Source organism: Acanthochromis polyacanthus, chromosome 8, assembly GCF_021347895.1.
Source record: "Acanthochromis polyacanthus isolate Apoly-LR-REF ecotype Palm Island chromosome 8, KAUST_Apoly_ChrSc, whole genome shotgun sequence".
Lineage (NCBI taxonomy): Eukaryota > Metazoa > Chordata > Actinopteri > Pomacentridae > Acanthochromis > Acanthochromis polyacanthus.
The window spans coordinates 27,978,924-27,999,602 of record NC_067120.1 but is presented as its reverse complement, the minus strand read 5'-3'; the positions used below and the strand labels follow the sequence as shown (position 1 = coordinate 27,999,602).

Here is a 20,679-nt window from a genome sequence, read left to right as displayed (position 1 = left end):
TGTGTCTTTGGGTTGTTGTCTTGCTGCAGAACCACTTTGTGCTGACCTTTAGCTCATGAAGTGATAGTGGTTATTGTGCAGGAGGATTTTCCGATAGAGAGCAGAATTCATGGCTCCATCAATGATGACAAGTCATCCAGGTCCTGTGGACGCAAAGCAGCTACAAACCGTAACACTACCACCACCACGTTTCACAGCTGGTGTCATGTTCTTATGGAATGCAACATTAGCTTTATTTATGATGCAACAGGACACGGCTTTCAAAAAGTTCCACCTTTGACTCACCAGTCCACAGGATGTTATCCCAAAAGTCTTTATGTTTTTGGTCAGGAGTAGTTTGATCTTTGCAGCTCTCCCATGGGTGCCATTTTCTCCCAGTGCCATCCTTTGCGTGAAATCATTTCGACGGACGTTAAGGGAGGTCAGTGAGGTCTGCAGTTCATTTGATGTTTGTCTGGGTTCTTTTGTGACTCCTGGATAGGAAATCGATGTGCTCTTGGAGAAATGTTTGTAGTTGGTCCAATGCAAGGAAGGCTCACCACTGTTCCATGTTGTCTCCATTTATGGATAATGTTTCTCACTGTTGTTCTGTGGAGTCCCAGAGTCTTAGCAATGGCTTTGCAACCCTTATCACTGATCAATGCCAATGCCTTTGTTTTGCATCTGTGAATCTCTTTAGAACGTGGCATCATGTGCTGCTTTTTGAGACTCTTTAGCTACTTTACAATGCCAGACAGGTTCTATTTAGTGATGTTTACATTCAACAAGCCTGGCAGTAATCATATTTGGGTGTGGCTGGTGAAACCGAACCCAATTGCCAAATGAATTTGGCCATATAATAGATTGGTAGCTAAAGGAGCAGTTACTTTTTTACATATGGCAAGATGGACTGGACAGCATTTTCCAACAAAAAAATCATCTAAAAACTGTATTTTGTGTTTTCCTGTCTAATTAATAATTAGTTTGAAGCTGAAACATTTAAGTGTGACAAAAATATGCAAAAATAAAAGACTTCTGCAGGGGGGCAAATTCTTTTTCATCGCACTATATATAAAACATACATGCCCACAAAGAGCTGCTCATTTACATTTCCAGCAGACAGAGAGCAACTTCAGCATTTGTTTGGCAATAAATGTATGCCCACTTAATGAATCAAAGTCAAATATTCAATATACTGTAACTCTGATTTGGTTTCCACCTACTACTCAGAAGAACAGCAAGTTCTTTATGTCCTTAATGCTCCACACACCTGGTATATCACGTACACCAGCTAGTATCTAACCATGTCTGCCCGCTGTTCACTGCTTAATAGTAAGTCTATACATTTGGAAACAGGGCTGATGAGTGAGCTTTGAGCTCTACGAATCATAAACACACCACTGTCTCAATCATGACCCCTGAGCAGTATTGTAATCAGGAAGATAACCTGCCAAATGCAATTATGTTTATTTAAATACATATTTCAGTTGTACAGCACTTCAGGCTATTGTTTCATTATCATAACGGCCCACGTCTAAGTTATTTTCTTCTTGGCAAATTAGGTCTGAAATATTGTCCCCAGCCAGGTTGCTTGGTTAGTTTAATTTAACCTGCTGGAATTTCTAAAGGCCTGTGTACTGTGTTGTGCTGCAAGAAAGGAAATACATTTATTGTTTAGGGCTGGCCCGAATAGTGGTTTCTGGCCTCCGAAAATTCGGGCCCTATTAAAGACGAATATCCGAATATTCATTTTGCCCCGGGTGCGGTGTGGCGGCGGCGGCGGCGGCTCGTGGCAGAGACGGCCCGAATATTCGGATCCGTTCGTCTGATCTTCCGGGTCCAAATGTTGCCTTCATTTTGGCTTCAATTAAAGTGAAGAATTCCCAAACAGCGGAGGTCTTCAGCATCTTGTCTTGTGTTTATGCAACAAAGTGAAGCGTGACGTCAGAGTTGGCAGCCACCCGGCCATTCGGGTGATGTTACAAACATGAATGGAGGAGCGGAAATGAGCCGAAGAACAGGGCGGGATGAGCCGAAGTGGTCCGAAGGCGCAGGGAAGAGACGAGCTCCGAATATTGTCGTCTGGGGGGAGGAGGGGGTGATCACATCGACATATGTGTATATGTTATAGACATATGTGTATATGTTTATGTGCTCACACGACGAGATGAGCCGATAAGTGCCGATGTGGGTCGAAGGCGGAGGGAAGACAGAAGAATATTCGGATACCAAATTAATATCCAGATAGTGCCGTAGCGAACGAATATTCGGATATTCGGGATATTCGGGTCCATTCGAGTTGTTAGTAAAATGCTGTTTATAGCTTCTATGACACTTTTCTGCAGAAATTAAACAGGGAGAAACCCAGCAAGAATTACTGCTATCACAGATGAAGAATGCAAAAAGTAAATCTGAAAACTGCAAACTATCAGACCAAATGGTTTTGAACTTCCATTTGGACAGGAGAGAGTCTGTGACAGCTAGACAAAACAACACAAATCTGACTTTCACATATCATCATTTTCAGTTTTAGATATTGAAGACTCCCTTCTCCTAGGATTAATGGTATCTGGTGGGAATCTTTCCAAATACAGTGAATGTAACTCCTCAAAAAGCCTTGAAAATGAGGCTTACAATGGCAAAGCCAATAAGGTAGTTACTATTATGCAAAATGACATTTGTATGTGTGTGGGGCAGTGGTTGTGTGTCATACTGCAGCTCAGGTCTCTGAGTGGAACAGTGTTGAGGTTTTCCAGCAGTTTGAGTCCCACCAAGTTTGGGTCATCACACAGTTTTGATCAGCTGCATGAGTGAGTCCCGCCCATGGGATGGCCTATATACCGGCTTCTCCACTGCAAACACACACACACACACACACACACATTTCCTGAGTTTTGATACAAAATAGAGAAAGAAGTTTTTTTTTCAGAAGTGAAATGTGACCTTTAATATGCAAATAAGTTCTGTTCTCACCTGGCTGCAGCTCCTGGGTGCAGGCCAGCTGTGCTTGAACCACAGCAGAGGAGACCAGCTCAGCTACAGTGTCTGCAGACAGACGCTGAGCTTTGATGAAGGCCTGAGCCTTCCTGAAGCGCTCCGGGTGGTCTGACAGCAGCAGCTTCTCCAGGACTGAGTTAGGATCCTCTCTGCAGATCTGACTGAAGGAGCAATGCAGCTCCTGAAGAGAACAGATGACATGGACTAGCTTGATTGGCAAACAAAAACATTTCTGCCTGTCCTGATGTATGTACAGTTGTAAACAAAAGTTTGCATCAACTTGTAAAGACCATGTATACCATGGCAGTCTTGAGTTTCCAGTACTCCTATAATTTAATTTTCTGTGATGAATCACTGAAGATTATGTGACTTTGTCACAAAAACAATCATGCATTTTGTTTTTTCCTAAATTTAATATACGTCTTGTGAAAATGATTGCTTACATATACCCTCGGGCATTTTCAACTCAAGTAAGCATTTTTGGTAGCTGTCCAAAAGCTTCTGCTTGTATAAGGGTCCCATGAAGTGATCAGAGTCCGGTTCTCATCACATCCATAGGTCAAAATACATGTTGTAATTTTTAGGAGCCATGTTGTTGTTGTGTTGTGTAATGTTAGAAATGACCCTTTCATGTGTCTGTCCTTGGTGGTGAGCTTTGAATAACAAAGCATTTTGCCTCAGCAGTTTGTCAGTGAAATACCTGTAGTTTGGCCTTTCAGTGTTTGACCTCTTTGAAGATACATGTTATATTTCATTGCATTTTACATGCTGATGTTTGGCATTGCTTTGTCTTTCTATTTTATGGAACAGTGGTTCTCAGTTTTTTTCTTTTACAATAATATACCTTTAAAACAAATTTAAAATTCACCCAAGTTCAGCTATGTCCGATTTATCAAACAAGAAACATCTGTGGTGTAATAGAAATAAAGAGGCACACTGTTCTAGATTTAGATATGTTGTAGAAAATTGTACATATTTGTGCATGGCTTGATGTTGTTTTGAAAACAAGACAAAAATGAAGATGCAATCAATCCAATGAAGTTCATAGTGTCTAAATTTACTATAATGCTTTAACCTTTTTTCTGTGATCAGACACATAATTTTGTCAAAATTATACCTGACATGTTTCGACGGACCCTTCCGTCTTCGTCAGAGGTGTCAAGGGTTGATCTGTGACGGAGTTAAAAACCAGCTGATGTTCACTGGGGCAGTATCAACCTGTCAAATTTTGACAGGTCGACGCCGCCCACCGCCCCCCGCTGAACATCAGCTGGTTTTTAACTATGTCACACACCACCTCGTGACACCTCTGACGAAGACGGAAGGCTCCGTCGAAACATGTCAGGTATAATTTTGACAAAATTACGTGTCTGATCACAGAGAAAAAGTTAAAACATTATAACAATGAAGATGCAAGTATTAAATATTTGTTTGATGCATTCCATATTGAATGGTTGTTTGTCGTTGCAGACAAGTATTACAGGCAACCTTACACTTGCCTAAAAACTATATTGAATAAGTACTCAATAAAATGGTTAAGTTAAATTTAATATGGCCTCAGTCTCGACTAGGTCTTGCTTTGTCTTGGTCGCGGTCTTGACTCAGTCTCGACCCCTCAAAGTCTTGGCCTTGTCTCAGTCTCGATACACTGTGGTCTTGGCCACGTCTTGGTCTTGGTTTAGGTGGTCTCGACTACAACACTCGCGATCAGAGTCTGGCCCTGATTAATTCCACAGACCGATATACAGTCACAGTGATAGCACCACCTGGTGGACGGACAGGAAGTGCTTTCTAACCACCCTGCACATACTACAATCTGCTTGAAACTTTACACGTGTTATCAGGGTCCGGCTCTCATACCCACACTGATAGCGCCACTTGGTGGATAGTGATGATGGATTGCCATCAAATAGGCCATAGGTTGAAATACACTTGCAGTTGCACTGCCACCTGGAGGACATGCTTCAACTCACTGCCCAGCAAAGATGTGAGGACCCAACCAACGGTGTTTGCAGCTTTAATTCCATTTACTTTGTGTAAAACACCAGTTCATAATACTGCCACCATCATGCTTGATGGTAGGCATTATGTTCTTGGCGTTAAAGAGCTCACTTTCTCTCCTCCAAATATGTTTCTGGTCATTGTGGCCGAATACCACATTTGTGTTATCAACTGACCACTGAACTTTCCTCCAGAACCCTATTTCCTTGTTCACGTAAACAGTAGCAAACTTTGGTTTAGCCAGTACTGGAGAAGGGACTTCCTTCTTGCATGGCATTGTATCAGCTCACGGTGTTTGACTGTGGACACTGACACCTGTGTTGCAGCAGCTTCTAATTAAATGCAGACCTGTTTTTGGTGATTCTTGGCTGACTCTTGATCATCCTGACCAGTTGTCTATCAGCAGCTAGTGATAGTTTGTGTTTTTTCCTGTTCATGGCAGTGACTCAATTGTACAGTGCACTTGATACTTACAAACATCTGTTTGCACAAATGATTTTGGGATCTGTATCTGCTTTGAAATGACTCCAAGTGAGTTCCCTGACTTGTTTAGGTCAATGAATTGCCTTTTACCTTGTCTATTTTATCCATATTTCTCACATCTCTTTACTTACTATCTTATTTTATTTTATCTGTACTTGCACCAACAGCATCAGAGAAAATTCCTTCTAAGTGTAAAAACCTACTTGGCAATAAACTGCATTCTGATTCTGATTTTTAGATCTGCACTGAGCTTCTTAGACTTTTCAATTGATGCAGTCTTATGTGTTTAAAAAGGGTCCTATATAAATTGGCTCAGAGAAGTTATCAGGTGCAGTTAACTGCAATTACTTTCAAAAAGAGGCCATATCACTAAAGAAATTTGATTCACACAACTTTCTACATCAAAACAAGTGACAATTCATGTTGTTCTATCTGCATTTTTGACCCAGCAGCTTTTGTTGTATTTCTAAAAGACCTATAAAAAAAATCTATGAAAGACCCAAAATGCATGATTATTTTCACAACAAAGACACATACTGTATGTTTCAGTAATTCCATCAAAGAAGATTCTGTATTATATGAGTCATTAGAAACGTAAGACTGCCATGATATACATGGTCTTTACAAGTGTATATAAACTTTTGTTCACAACTGCATATATGCAGGTATGCATTCTGCATTAAAGACAGCACACTTTATCCTGGTAGATTAATAGGGCAGAAAAGATTAAAGAGAGAAGAATAACAATCCAGAAGCCAACTTAAACCTACTGCATACCCTTGTACTTAATATTAACAGGAATATAGTACTTATTACTGGTTGAGTGACTTTGATGATGTTTACTGGGTGGAAGCAGATAAGTACCTTGGACAGCTGATAGAGGCTTAGGACTTGTTTGCAGTAGTTGTTTCCATGCCGACATTGATCCACCAGTTTTTGGAGCTGGACAGCGACCTTATCTTCAGGGAGAGGCAGCATCACAAATGAGGACAGGCTGCTCAATGAGGAAGCTGGAGGACACACAAAAGAATAAAGGGACAGGTGAGGAAAAAGTCCAATTCACTATAATAACTATATTATCCAAGATGAAGCCTTTACAACAGACTGTTTATTTGTTGTCATAATAAAGGATTCTGCAACAATTTGCAGAGACCATATCTCTGTCACAAATCCTTCTCTGGTCTAGACTGGAAAAGTCACATTTGGTAACAATTGCTAGGGATGGTGTTCATGTCATTTTTATTGTCTCCTTTTTAAACTTGTGATATAATGACTAATTTGGACAAGCTTAGTAGACTCTATATACAGCTCCAGAAAATGCTGCAATTACTATTTTGAGTTTTAAAACATGGATAGCAGAAGCATTTGTGTAAAGTAACTAAGTACAAAGATCAGAGGGAGGCTTACAGCTAGTAAGGCTCATTCTTGCTGGAGCCTCTGATGCCTCTTCAGGTGGTTCAGGGTCCAGTTGTCCAGATGCCAGGCCGTAGCAGCGCAGCACCACTGACATCTCTGGGTGGTACAGAGAGAAATAACGGCAGACACGACTGGCTTCATGGATACTGCCTTCATCTAATAACTGGCCAATCAGTGTTCTCAGAATGCTCCTCTCCTCTGCACTTAATGGTGAGTCAATCTTCAGCTTCTCCTGCTCCTCAGACTGACCCGGGAGTCCCTCCAAACTGAGCCACTTCTCTGTATTGAGGTCTGATATGTTGGAGAAGGAGAACTCCCTCATGAGCACTTCATATGTGTTCATTTCAGGTGTGACTGCTTGTGGCGGCAGGTTAAAAACACTCTCCTTCTCTATTGCTACTGTGAGGATGTATTTTTGGACTCGGCTGAGCCATAGCTTTTTCTCCAGGCTCTCCAGTTTATCAACGGGAGTTAAGCTGAGTAGGGAGAGCCAGTGAGCAGCAACCACAAATAGAAGGCAGCGCTCCTGGATGTCCAGCAACTTCGCCTGAGCCTGGGCACCCACAGGAGAGTCAGCAGTCCTGATTTCAGCCTGTGACAGAAAGAACTGGGAGGCAGATTCTGGATCAGTACTGTTGACCTTTAGCTGATCGTGGCATTTCCTCCAGAAATTGATCCGCGTCTCCAATCTTCTCCACTGTCGTTTGGTCTTCTGGGAGTTTACTTCCTTAAGTAGCTTGAGGAAAGAAAGAAACACGATGCCATTAAAATTTAAACAATTTACCCTGTCTAGGAGGTGAAATGGAAGGAACTTCTCAGTGATCCAGAGTATGGAAGGATGTCAAATTTAAGCTTTGCACAATAACCACTCTTTTTTAATTGCACCATATTTACAAAACCCAAAAAATGCTAGAGATTATTTATATGTATCCATGCATGTATGTATGTAAGACACAAAACAGAAGACTATCACAGCAGCAGGATCTTTACACTCAAATTGATGACGATAAATTGAATATGGCATACACCGCAAACAAAATTTATAAAAAAAAGTTTACCAAGAATCTGAGCTACAAAGATACAGTGCAAAAACTCCTTCTGACATAGTCTTCAGCATGACAAGCCACTCTCCAGGTCTGGATGGATCAACCAGCTTCTAAACTATTGCACTGGTGGATAAATCTTTTGAATATTTATTCCATGGGGGAAAAAATATTATATGGCAAATAAAATATTTTACTGATATCTGAAAACCTGTGCTTTTGAATTTGGGACAGGATTTGCTTAATATACAGGGTTCTCGCCAGCGCATTTCAGCTGTCGTAATGGCCTGTTATGCTGTCAGTTTAAAAGATTACGCTGTGATTAGGGCCGCTACGCTGTTATTTTGACAGATCAGGGTTATCGCCAGCGCATTTCAAAGATTACGCTGTTGTTATGAGAGTGTGTGGCTCCGTCATGAGAGAGGGACAGAGAGCAGCGTCTGTGTGTGTGTGTGTGAGAGAGGGGGAGAGCGAGATGTCCCAGCGACCCTGAATGCAGCGCGAGCGAGAGAGATGGCAGTCGGTTCGGTAGAGGAGGAGAGAAGGTGTGTGGTTGCTGGGTTGGCGGTACTGTGCGGTTCAGCCACTGTTGATAGACAAAAAAGGCTGCAGTGCTCTTCGATGCGGCTGGGCTCCTGTGTCCTTGCCTCTACGGCTGCTGAGGAAGTGAAGGGGGTTAACCCCGGGCTTCCTGACCACGGTCGGGGGCCGAACAGGAAGGGTTAACACTGTGATTAGGGCCGCTACGCTGATATTTTGACAGATAACGCCATGTGCGTTTGTTTTTATCGACTGGGTGCCTATCTAGGTTAATTTATGTCTCCCCACCTCAGCCATACTTTCCTGTCGATTGACCCATTCCCGTGTATTGCGCATGCGCGTGTGGGAGGATCTGCCGTTGCACTGAAAAAAATCCTGGTGAGAACCCTGATATATTGTATAGAGGACTGGTTACGCTTACTGACTTGCACTGATTTCAAATTTGTGTGTGTATATATGTGTGTGTGTGTGTGTGTGTGTGTGTGTGTGTGTATGTATGTTTGCTGCCTTGGGGCATACCTGGCTGAGCAGCAGGTGATGGATGGGCAGGCCAGCGAGCAGAGCAACCTGTCTGGCTTGGCTGTAATGACCCTTGGCTTGCAGAGCCTCTACTGTAGCCTGGAACTCCACCTGCTGGATGGAAGGAGGACTGCACTGCAACAACCTGGGAGACAGGCTGACCTCTGACCCCTGCAGCAGCTGACTCAGCTGACTCAGCTTCCTAAAGTCTGGACCTACACACATATCAGATACAGACACATAAGAATGACCATTTTTAACTTTGGCGTGTTAAAAAAAACAAAGAAAAAGTTTGTTTTTTTTAACCATTTTTTTAAGGTTGGTATTTTGAAATGTGTTTTAATGTCAAGTATATTTAGCATCCAGACAGATCACAGGTTTGAAGTAAGATCATTTTGCCATTACAACAGCAGCTGCAAGAAAGTAGTTTCCTGAGGTGAATGTCAAACCTGTGATTGAACCAACTTGTAATCTGTCACGTGTCGAGCTGCTACTAGATTCTAATGGTTTGGGAGCTTATGCTTACAACTCACCGTTTGATTTTAGGAGTTTGTCGACATCAGCCAGGAGCTGCAGCAGCCGGTGGAGGTCATACTGGGAGGAGCAGCGCTGCAGCATAATGAGAAGCAGTACAGAGGCCTGGCTCTCCACCCACTGCAGGGGGAGGCCTCCTGAGGGTCCTGGCCCACTGTTCCTTAGCTATATCAGTAGGAAGGCAGAGGGAGCAGATTAGAGAAGATGTACGATCAAGCAGTTGCAGAAAGATGTGCTGTGATTTTGGCATACAAACTGTGTATCAAGCTCTGCGTTGTTTTTGGACTAATATTGGTGCTAAACTGCTTGTGTGTACCTATGTGCTAATTTGACTTTAGAGTTCAGACTTGTGCTGTATTGAAATGTTACTACGTCTGACCTGGTAAGAATACCGACACAACATTTTTAAAAAAGTCACAAAGGGGCGTATTCAGACATGAAGCTGACATGTTCAGTAAACAAAACATAGCTTTTACTTTATTCCAAGTTAATAACAAACACAAAACACAATAAAAACAGATTTTCACTACATGGGACCTCTGCAATAATCTAACATTTTCTTGCAGAGATTTGGGGCTAACTTCTACACCACTTTCTTCCAAGTGCCTACTGAAGTCTACTGATTGATGAAACCAACAGTTCTACATTAGCATAAAGCAAATACATTATCTCTGAGATTAACCTGCACTCTACTCTCTCTAGTTGCACAATAAGTTTCTGTCCATGAATATCTCAAAGTGTCAGGCAGACAAAATTTATTGTAAGGGCCCTTTTAAAAGCAACAAACCTCTACATTTACTTTTTCACAACAAATTTGTTTTCATTTTGTTTGTCTCCATGATTAGAGTTCCCAGCATCATTAGTTGTGAATGGAATCTATGATTTGGTAGCTGACCGTGAAATGTGACATATGTGGGAAGTATGAAAAGCACCACCAAGAAAGTCACTTCTAAACAGTTTTCACTCACAAGTACATTGCCAAATAAAGAAAAGCTGAAATGTAACACCTCTGAATTGTCCATTGTGATAGTTGTGTATTTTTGCAAGGGGATGTTGGTTAACTAATTTATTCTATTTTTCTGTGAAGTGGTTTGTATTGAGGTGTGGCTGGTGGGACTTACATTGATGAGTGTCCTCTGGAAGTCCAGCAGCTTTGATTTGGCTTTGGTGAAGTTCCGATAGTCACAACACAACTCAAACATTCTCAACACCAACACCAGAGGGCAGTCCTGAGAGACAAGCAAAAAGTTTTTGCTACTTGGAGTATTGACTGTTTTTTCTTTTTATATTGGTCAAGCAAAGTCATCTTGTTTGGATCAATTTAGTTTAGTATCTAAATACTACATACTGTTAAAAAACCACAACAAACAAAAAAAATCAACAAAAAACTAAGCTATTTGATTTGACTTTTAACATCCAAGTGGTTTAAAACCTGACAATATGACGAAATCTCTGAAAGTCCAGCCCAGAAAAAGGATACTGTTCCCCTCCAGCTGAACATGTGCATGTTAAAATAATTTTCCAAAATAAAAAGATTTAATACCACATGACAAGGTTTTTTTTTTGGAAAAGGCTGTGAAAAGGAAACGTCACATTGTATTAAATACAGTATTAAAATTATAGCTCTAATATAATATACAGTACAGATAATCCTTTCTTAAAGATTTTTCATGGCTCTCTTAAAGAGCAACTGACCAACATAAGCATGACCTGCATACATCTACCTTCAGAAAAGAGAAAAAATTATCTAATAACCTTACCAGAGCAGACAGAAGAGAAACATCCTGTAGTGCATTCATCTAATGTTTTCAAATCTCACATAATGTCTTTTTTTTTTCTTATCATAGTTTTACCCTCTGGAGAAGCTCAAAGCCTCGTAGAAGGGGCCTGACCAAGCCTCGTCCCAAAAGCGTCTTCCAGATGATTGACAGGTCATGCAGGGTCCATCCATGATGCTGGGGGGCTTCAACTAGGTGGGAGGTTACTTCCCGATAGGTGACATCATCGACCGAGGTCAGGACCCACACACAAAGGCATGGCAAAAGCTCTGTTTCCTGTAAGTCAAACAGATCGGTCAGTGTCATGAACCACAACATACGGCACAATTCGGCTTTATTTTTGGCACTCGGTTTCAAGCTAGCCCCTAAACAGTGATTGAAACATTTTACTTGACGCATAGTTCAGTGTGGGGCGACAGAACAACTTGGCAGAGGCTATGATTAAATATAAAATTAATCTATTTGTTGAGATCTTTTAATGAAAAAAAAAGTGTTAACCTTGAGATGGTCCCTAAGTAAACAGGATGGATACTATGGCCGTCTGGAAAAATCTGCTGAAATCTTTCAAGTAAAATTTGCTGGAGCTTGAGGAAAAGTCAGTCATTAGAATTGAAAAATAGCCTGAATGCCAACTTCATGCAAGGATTCTGAAAATTTGGCAAGATTTGTTTTTGCTGGAGTTCAACAGATACCAAAGCTATTGCAGATGTTGCATTTAGTGGAAATACTACATCGAACCATAACAATACATGGAACGGCAGCAGTTACTGCACCTGCAACAACAGATCTGCTGTGACTTGTGTAAAAGAAACACAAGAGCTGTGAATTAAGATATTTTCAGTTTGAGTTGGATGATGATGCCAGTGGTTTTGTAGAGCATCTTGAATGATAGGCGAAAACACTTTAAATTTCACTAGGAAGCTTAAATATAGACTTACAATTGGTCCACACAATTCATTGAAGAGTTTCTGTTATGTATTTTATATTAATATGTCTTCAAAACGTTCACATCCTGAAATTTTACCCATTAGTATTTGGAAATTTCAGTAACTTCTTTTTAAATAAACAAAGTAGTTTATGTTGAAATATATCAATTTGACTGACAGACTTTTTGGTATTGAATCTGGTATAGGGAATTATCCATCAGAACTTCCCAAGATAATTCACTCCACAACACACATTTGTGTTGTAGAGAACACATTTATATTAACTGTCAAATACTGTACACTTTTACCAACATAGCTTAATAAAGTTGCACAATAACTTTAAATCAAAAACAGTAATGTCATATACAACATACACCTCAAGTACTTCATTCACACTGTAGCACATTCTCAAGCCTACTTGGATTACATTTCTAACAGTTCTAAATGCTAAAATGCAGCAAATATCTCCACATATTATTTGTATATCTATGTCTAGGTGTGTTTGGTCCATTTACCTGTAGAGAAGCAGCCAGTATAGCTAGTGTTGGGCAGCGTTGCACCAGTGCTTCAAGTAGCAGGTACTTGCAGGGTGCCAGCTCCTCCTGGCTCCGCAAGAGGATCCGGAACAGCTCCCTCGGGTGCTCTGGGCTCCCAGACGACACCTCTGTTCTCAGCGACACTGACAGTTCCTCAGGGTCACAGCTCCTCCTCTGACTGTAGACCTGGAGGTCCTGAAACGCCAGGCTCAGCTGGGCCTGCAGGGTGGGCTCAAACTGAGCCACCAGTGGCCTCACCTGTGTGAATAATTAAGCCTCTACATGATGATTTTTGAACATTTAAATATGAAGTCATTATTTTTGCAAGAGATGTTGATGACTGGTTCAGGATGTAACAAAAAAGGGATGAAGTAAGAATAAGTATTAAAAAAAAAATAGAGTGACACATAAAGCACTATAACTACAGTTAACAGACAACAGTAAAACATCCTGGCCATCTGTCTATGCTGATGACAAAGCTGTGCCAAGTTACCTTCTGAGGTCTGTACTACGAAACAGGATTTGAAGAAATGGAGTAACTGAAGGTTTACCTCTGGGTTTTCAGGATGATGGTTCTTTATCTTATAGGGGCACAATACCATGATAACTTCTGCTCAACATACACTAATGGTCAAAAGCGTCTTGCCACTCAAGCGTCTTTCAGTGACCAAAAAAGCACTATATAAATTCAATGTATTATTATTATTATTAACAGTTTTAGAACACCCCAATTTCCCACCCCAAAGTTGGGACACCCGTAGGATTTGGTAGCACCAACTTTCAAGGCTTGATCAATGTCCACTGCTGCAGAACAGCTTTAGGTTGTTAACCCATTTCTTGTTCCCTGAAAAATGCATTTTTATATCATTCTGAAATGTACATTATTTTTCAGTTTTGGGTGACCATACCTTTTTGTAAACCCCTGACAGTTCACCACTTACCTTTGTACCATTTCAAGCCATTCATTCGACTTGAACTAGCTGAATTTCAATTAAAAAAATGGAAAAATTCGAGCATCCTAAAACCTTTGAAGAGTGGTGTATAACCTTATAGCTTGCTAACTAGCACATTCATAGTCAGGTTGACCTCATGTTGTATCTGCTGTGAGATGTTCATTGCTTTGGATAAAAGCATCTGCTAAATTAAACTGTATATCGAGTTGTGTGCCTTCCCATTTGATAACCAGCTTGGTCTCTGACCACTTAGCCTGACTGCAGCTGTTTGGTTTAGTGAAGCCAGATAGAGAAACATATTCTAGGTATGTCGAACTTGCCTCGGTTTAAGAATGTTGGGGAGGTGTGTGCATGTTCACCTGCTCAGGTGGGAAGTTGTGCAGTTGGACAAAGAGCAAGAAGTTGATGAGCTGTCTGTCATCAGCGCAGTGGGTAGGGTAAACAGAGCTGAGATTCAAATTGTGGAGCTGGCAGAACTGAACAGGCAACGCCCACTCCTGAGCTGCCTCATATGATGATCTGATGGAAAAACACACACACATATGCTCTACATCAAAACTCTACAGCTTTCGTAAAGTTTTGACTATTTTTATTTTTATTTTATTGCTGTTTTTCATCCATTAAACAAATCTTTCAAAAATATTTTTAAAGATTTGTTGCGGGCCTACTGGTCCGAGGTAAAAATCATGTACTCATAGCATTACAGGTCTGTCTTTTCTATTACCTATTAAATAAACCAAAAATGTTAATAAGTTCAATTTTTTTTTTTTGGGATAGTGAAGACTTAAAATATCTTTAAATAGATCCCTGTTTTACAATCCTACCAAATTTGAAAGGTATATGCAGTGTACTAGAGATGTTCACTACAAAACCCAATCAATCCAACTTCTAAAAAATCTAATTTTTTCATATTCCACTACTGCCATATAGCTTTGAAGACAGGGTTACTTTTATCTGTCATTTGTATACTAAAATAAATATAAAACATAAATATTGCCTAATACACTGCTCAAAAAAATTGAAGGAACACTTTTTAATCTAAGTATTGCATCAAATCAGTGAAACACATGGGATACTGATCTGGTCAAGTAAGTAACTGAGGGGCTTTTTTGTCAGTTTCAGCTGCTTTGGTGTTCATAAAATTAACAACAGATGCACCAGAGAGGTGTAACAATGAGACAACCCCCAAAACAAGAATGAGTTTACAGGTGAAGGCCACTGACATTTTTTTTTCCTTCTTAATGTTTTCTGACTGTTTTTCACTAGTTTTGCATTTGGCTAGGGTAAGTGTCACTTCTGGTAGCATGAGGCGATACCTGGACCCTACAGAGGTTCCACAGACAGTCCAACTCCTCCAGGATGGCACATCAATGCGTGCCATTGCCAGAAGGTTTGCTGTGTCTCCCAGCACATTCTCAAGGGCATGGAGGAGATTCCAGGAGACAGGCAGTTTGTCTGGGAGAGCTTGACAGGGTTGTCGAAGGTCCTCAACCGATCAGCAGGACAGGTATCTGCTCCTTTGTGCAAGGAGGAACAGGATGAGCACTGCAATAGCTCTACAAAATGACCTCCAGCAGACCACTGGTGTGAATGTCTCTGATCAAACAATCAGAAAGAGATGTAATGAGAGTGGTCTGAGGGCCCAGCGTCCTCTAGTGCCCGCTGTGCTCGCTGACTGGCACTGTGGAGCTCGGCTGGCATTTGCCATAGAACACAGGAATTTGCAAGTCCACCACTGGTGCCCTGTGCTTTTCACAGATGAGAGCAAGTTCACCCTGAGCGCATGTGACAGGCATGAAAGGGTCTGGAGAAGCTGTGGAGAATGTTATGCTGCCTGTAACATTGTTCAGCATGACCGGTTTGGTGGTGGGTCAGTGATGGTGTGGGGAGGCATATCCATGGAGGGACACACAGACCTCTACAGGCTGTACAATGGCGCTCTGACTGCCATTAGGTATCAGGATGAAATCCTTTGACCCATTGTCAGACCCTACATTGGTGCAGTGGTCCTGGATTCCTTCTGGTGCACGACAATGCCCAGTCTTATGTGGTAGGAGAACTCATGCAGTTCCTGGAGGATGAAGGAACTGATACCATTAGCTGGCCCCCACACTCACCTGACCTGAATCCAATAGAACACCTTTGGAACATTATGTTTTGTTCCATCCGACACAATCAGGTTGCTCCTCAGACTGTCCAGGAGCTCAGCGATGCCCTGGTCCAGTTCTGGGAGGAGATACCCCAGGACACCATCTGTCGTCTCATTCAGAGCTTGTCCCGGCATCGTCAGTCATGCATACAAGTACATGGAGGCCATACAAACTACTGAATACCATTTTGAGTTGCTGCCAAGGAATTTCAGCAAGACGGACTAGCCTGCCACATAAGTTTTTCACTTTGATTTTGGGGTGTCTTGAATTTAGCCCTCCTGGGGGGTTGATAATTTTCATTCCCATCAAACAATGTGGCACTTTTCATTCCTAACACATTATACATTCCATATCAATGTAAATATCCAGTTTGTTTTTTTCCCCGTATTGAAATATGATGTATTTTCAAAGTGTTCCTTTAATTTTTTTGAGCAGTGTATATAAGGATGCATACGCAAATTTCAGGTATGTCCGAGCTGCAAGAACTTCAGGATTTATTCTTGACATTGGTACTGAGAAGGTGTGTCTAACCTGCTGATGCCCCTCTGCTCAAGACTGTCTGTCACTGCAGCTTCCAGGTAAGCAACAAGCTCTTCTGCTGCTCCAGACTCTCCCTCCACAAGCTTCACACCTTTAGACACTGAAACGAGACAGCAGAGGATGATTGTGTGTGCATTCACCCAAAGTGTGCATGGTTAAGTCAAAAGTTATTCCAGCCCATACCAAACATAATCAACTGACAAAAGTCGGAGAGACACTGCATTAGAGATAAATGTGACCTATTTCTGATATTTTGGTTTAAATCTATCACTAAAAATGTCATGTACAAAATGAAGATATTGTTGCAAATTTTGAAGAAAATGTAGCATCTACGTATACCTCTCCATGTTGTCCTGAAAAAAATCATAATAAATTATAATTTTGGTTTATAGTGATTGCTATGCATATGTTTGTACTTACTTGTAGATGCTATGCTGGAACAGTGTTTGTGTCATGTGTTTACCTAGAGTGTGCAGATGCAATGTTGAAGAGATGTGCGTGTTGTGGTGGTTGAAGTGTTGCAGAATGACGTTCATGGCTCTGATGTCAACTCTCAGCTTGAGGCTGCAGACTCCCAGCAGTTCACAGAAACAAACAACAGCCGACACCACAGATGGGATGTTAAAACACTGCAGGGCCAACCTGTACACTTGCTGGCTGGCACACTGCAACCTGAAACACACACACGTGCGCACGGCTAATATTGTGTAGCAGAGCAATGGTTTTGTCTTTTTTCCTGCTCCAATAATTCTCTCATTAGACTCAACAAGACTTTCATGAGGAAAAAGGCTGTAGTTGAGTGTGTCATACTCACAGCAGCCTGATATCACCACTGCCACTCAGCTGTTGGACAAGGAAGGTAGAATATGCAAAAGAGGGTCTGCCATGACGGAGGAAGTACAAAAAGTCCAGGTTCTCCACCAGCGCAAACCTACTGACCAGATGAGGGCTGGAGAAATGAGGCAACTCTGATGTTTCTGTGAAGAAACAACACAAAAATGTATTCGCAGATTTACTCAGCCAGAAACTCTGTGTACCTCTGCTATAGCTACTAGTACTATTACTTCTACTATTATTGTTGACACTATTATATTTGAGATATTACTGTCCTACTTCTATCGATATTTCCTGTTACTAGCATAGTACTGCTGCAATGACTTCTACAGGTATGTCTGCTACTGCTTGCTGCTAGTACTTCAAGCATTACTGCCGCTACCACTAAAGCTATATGCAAAAAGATGAATGCAATAAAAATGCAAACTATAACAGAGTCATAAATCAGAAACATAGCTGAGATACAAGCATTATATGTGGTTTTAAGTAAGTGGCTTTGTGGCATGGGAACATGATTTTGTAGTAATCCAGTGGTTTCCACTTCTTACCGGTGGAACTGAGAGTATTTGCTGTCTGCCATCCAAACAGCTTAGATGGATCCAGAGGGTGGAGTGACTGGGAAAATACATCAACATGTAGTAAAAAAACACACACACTAAAACAGGACAACTGATGTTCTAAGAAGTTACTGCATTTTGATAAAGACTTCTTTTTCTCAGCACAAAGCAGTCAAGATGCTAAAAGCAGCGCTTTGGGGACTGTAGCAGTACAATTACAGTTCTAACTCTAGAGCAGCACATTATTTGGCACTTGCAAGTTCAGTTCTGACAGGTCTAAGTGTACCTGCAGGAGGTGGTAAACTGAGGCGTCGGAGCATGGGCTGTTTCCTCGGGGTCCGGCAGAGAACAAGGCAGACCTCAGTTTGTGATGAGGGCCCAGCGCCATCTTCAGGAGCTGAGGGTCAACTGTCCTTTCCGACCTGCCTGACCTTTCGCCCTGAACTATCACCTGCAAACAGAAAGCAAATGGAGAATGGTTCAGACAAGTCATCCTTTTACATCCTATCTTAGAAGTCATTATTACAGGCTAAATGGGACAGAGTACTGTAAAAGCACTGATTACTATTCATGAAAATTAGTTAGGGAGGGTGTTGAATAAAGGGCCAGCTGTGTCAACTGTCACAGATGAATCACTGAGTACAAGTTGCTTTAGAATTGGCTGTAAGACCTGATGGATATTTAGACTTCTTCACTCTTACACATCTCTCTTAGTTAATTTCAACAGTCTTTTCATGTAAACCATCTACATGTCTTTTAGATCTTATCCCAACTAGACTGTCCAAGGAGGCTTTGCCTTTAATTAATTTTTCAATGTTAGATTTGATTTTATTCAACCTTGATTTAACCACGAGAGATTGCGCTAACAATAGCACATTAAAGACTAAAATAGGTAACTGCCTCTCCAGCAGGTGGTGCTATCTCTGAGTGAATATTGGCATATGGATGTGATCAGGGCAGGATGGTAGTTAAACACGTAAAGTTTGAGGCAGATTGAAGAATGCAGAGGGTAGTTAAGATAGTAGTTGATGTTTCATGGGGAAGCATTGAAGTTCAGGGGGTCGCCATGGCCATGCCCTTTGATTGATGCAGATGATTTTGATAGGTTGTCATCATTACGATCTGTTTTATAAACTGTCCAAACCTGATGTCTCTTGGAGCTGTCCCCCATGTGTAGTTAACCACTGAAAATGACCAAAATTACCAAAAATCTCGCAGTTAATCCAAGATGGCGGACTTCCTGTTGGGTTTAGGCTTTTGACCGTTAGAATTCTTCGGTCACTCTAATGTGCTACATATGCCTACCAAATATCATGGATGTAGGTTCATGTGTCAAAAAGTATTTACTATTCACGATTTCATGGCAAAGGATCAAATTTCCAGGGGCCGCCGTGGCCACGCCCTTTGACTGTCAAATACCATTTTCACAAATATGAAACCTTACGGCATGTTGTATATATTATTCAATTTTCAGGTGGTTTGAAGTTACCATCTATGAGGAATTGAGCACTGAAAATGACCAAAACCACCATCATTACGACTGGTTTTATAGACTCGAAATTTGAGGTCTGTTGGAGTTGTGCCCATGAGTCAACCACTGAAAATGACTAATATGACCAAAAATCTCACAATTAATGCAATACGACGGACTTCCTCTTGGGTTTAGGTTTTGGGCACCATAGACTTTTCTTCATCCTGATGTGCTATACATGCCTACCAAATATCGTGGATGTAGGTGAAATGTACTGCGGGGGCAATTTGTTGAAAACGCTACAGGGGGCGCTATTGCAAATGCAGTGCTGAGATACATACAGTGTCCTTCCTTTTACCAACTGTGATGTGTGTGGCAATTTGAATGAATTTTCAAGCATTCCTAATGTATGAAAAAGTATTTACTCTGTCATGGTGAAGGATCAAATTTCCAGGGGCCACCATAGCCCTGCCCTTTGACATTTGAAGAACCTTTTGATAATTTTTGATCACTTTGTACATACTGTCCAAATTTGAAGTGTTTAGGAGTTAACCCCGTAGGAGAAGTTTGTTCTTGAAAATGAAAAAACTCACCAAAATTTGTCCAAATGTCAAAATGGCAGACTTCCTGTTGGGTTTAGGGCATGGCTCCAAGAGAATTTTTTTGTACGTCCTGATGTGCTCTATATGTCTCCCAAATCTTGTGGACATACGAAAAACGTGCTGCAGGGCTGTTTTTTAAGAAAAATTTTGCAGGGGGCGCTATAGCACATGCAATGCCGAGAGACGTACAGTGTCCTTCCTTTAACCGACTGTGATGTGTGTGATAATTTTGGTGAGGTTATGAGCATTCTAAACCTGTCCAAAAGCACTGTGTTTATCACATCAACAATGAAATGTGCACATTACTAGATAACAGTAACAATAAGACAATCAACAATCTCTGTCTTGTAACATTACAAAATGATTCAAACATTGGATATGTTGAAACCAAGCAAGATCTACAGGATGTGACGTTATTTTACAAAGCTAGAAGGCTTTGAAGTTGAAGTAAGTCTCTGGGTAGGTCAGATGATAAGTTTATGTCCTGTGCCTAATGGATTGACGGTTGCATAGGTTGTACAGCACCAATAGCACAGGTGCATCTACAGTCCCTGACAAAAGTCTTGTTGCTTCTCCTAAGTTGTAGGAACAACAAATAACAACTGGACTTGTGGTTGATCAATTGGAATCAGAAATGGCTCATATGAATGACAAAGCCCTCTAGATTATATTTATTAAGCCAAAATAAAGCTTTGTATCATTCATTGAGTTTTATCATTTAATTAGGACAGAAAGGTCAGATTTTGCTTGGACAAAAGTCTTGTCACATACAAAATAATGTTGAAATTATACATATACTTTATTCTGAATACACAAATAT

At 41.1% G+C, this 20,679-nt stretch overlaps 1 protein-coding gene across 1 annotated transcript in view; it reads right to left on the bottom strand.

Moving 5' to 3' along the window:
• spg11 (SPG11 vesicle trafficking associated, spatacsin) overlaps window positions 1-20,679 on the bottom strand; it is a 46,229-nt gene that overhangs the window by 8,483 nt on the left and 17,067 nt on the right. Inside the window, 16 exon segments of the mRNA XM_051952342.1 lie at window positions 2,693-2,777; window positions 2,779-2,831; window positions 2,953-3,157; window positions 6,325-6,470; window positions 6,868-7,612; window positions 8,979-9,193; window positions 9,512-9,677; window positions 10,634-10,741; window positions 11,366-11,566; window positions 12,732-13,010; window positions 14,065-14,224; window positions 16,387-16,495; window positions 16,859-17,067; window positions 17,210-17,372; window positions 17,778-17,844; window positions 18,073-18,237. Coding sequence (XP_051808302.1) covers window positions 2,693-2,777; window positions 2,779-2,831; window positions 2,953-3,157; window positions 6,325-6,470; window positions 6,868-7,612; window positions 8,979-9,193; window positions 9,512-9,677; window positions 10,634-10,741; window positions 11,366-11,566; window positions 12,732-13,010; window positions 14,065-14,224; window positions 16,387-16,495; window positions 16,859-17,067; window positions 17,210-17,372; window positions 17,778-17,844; window positions 18,073-18,237 — 3,076 coding nt within the window.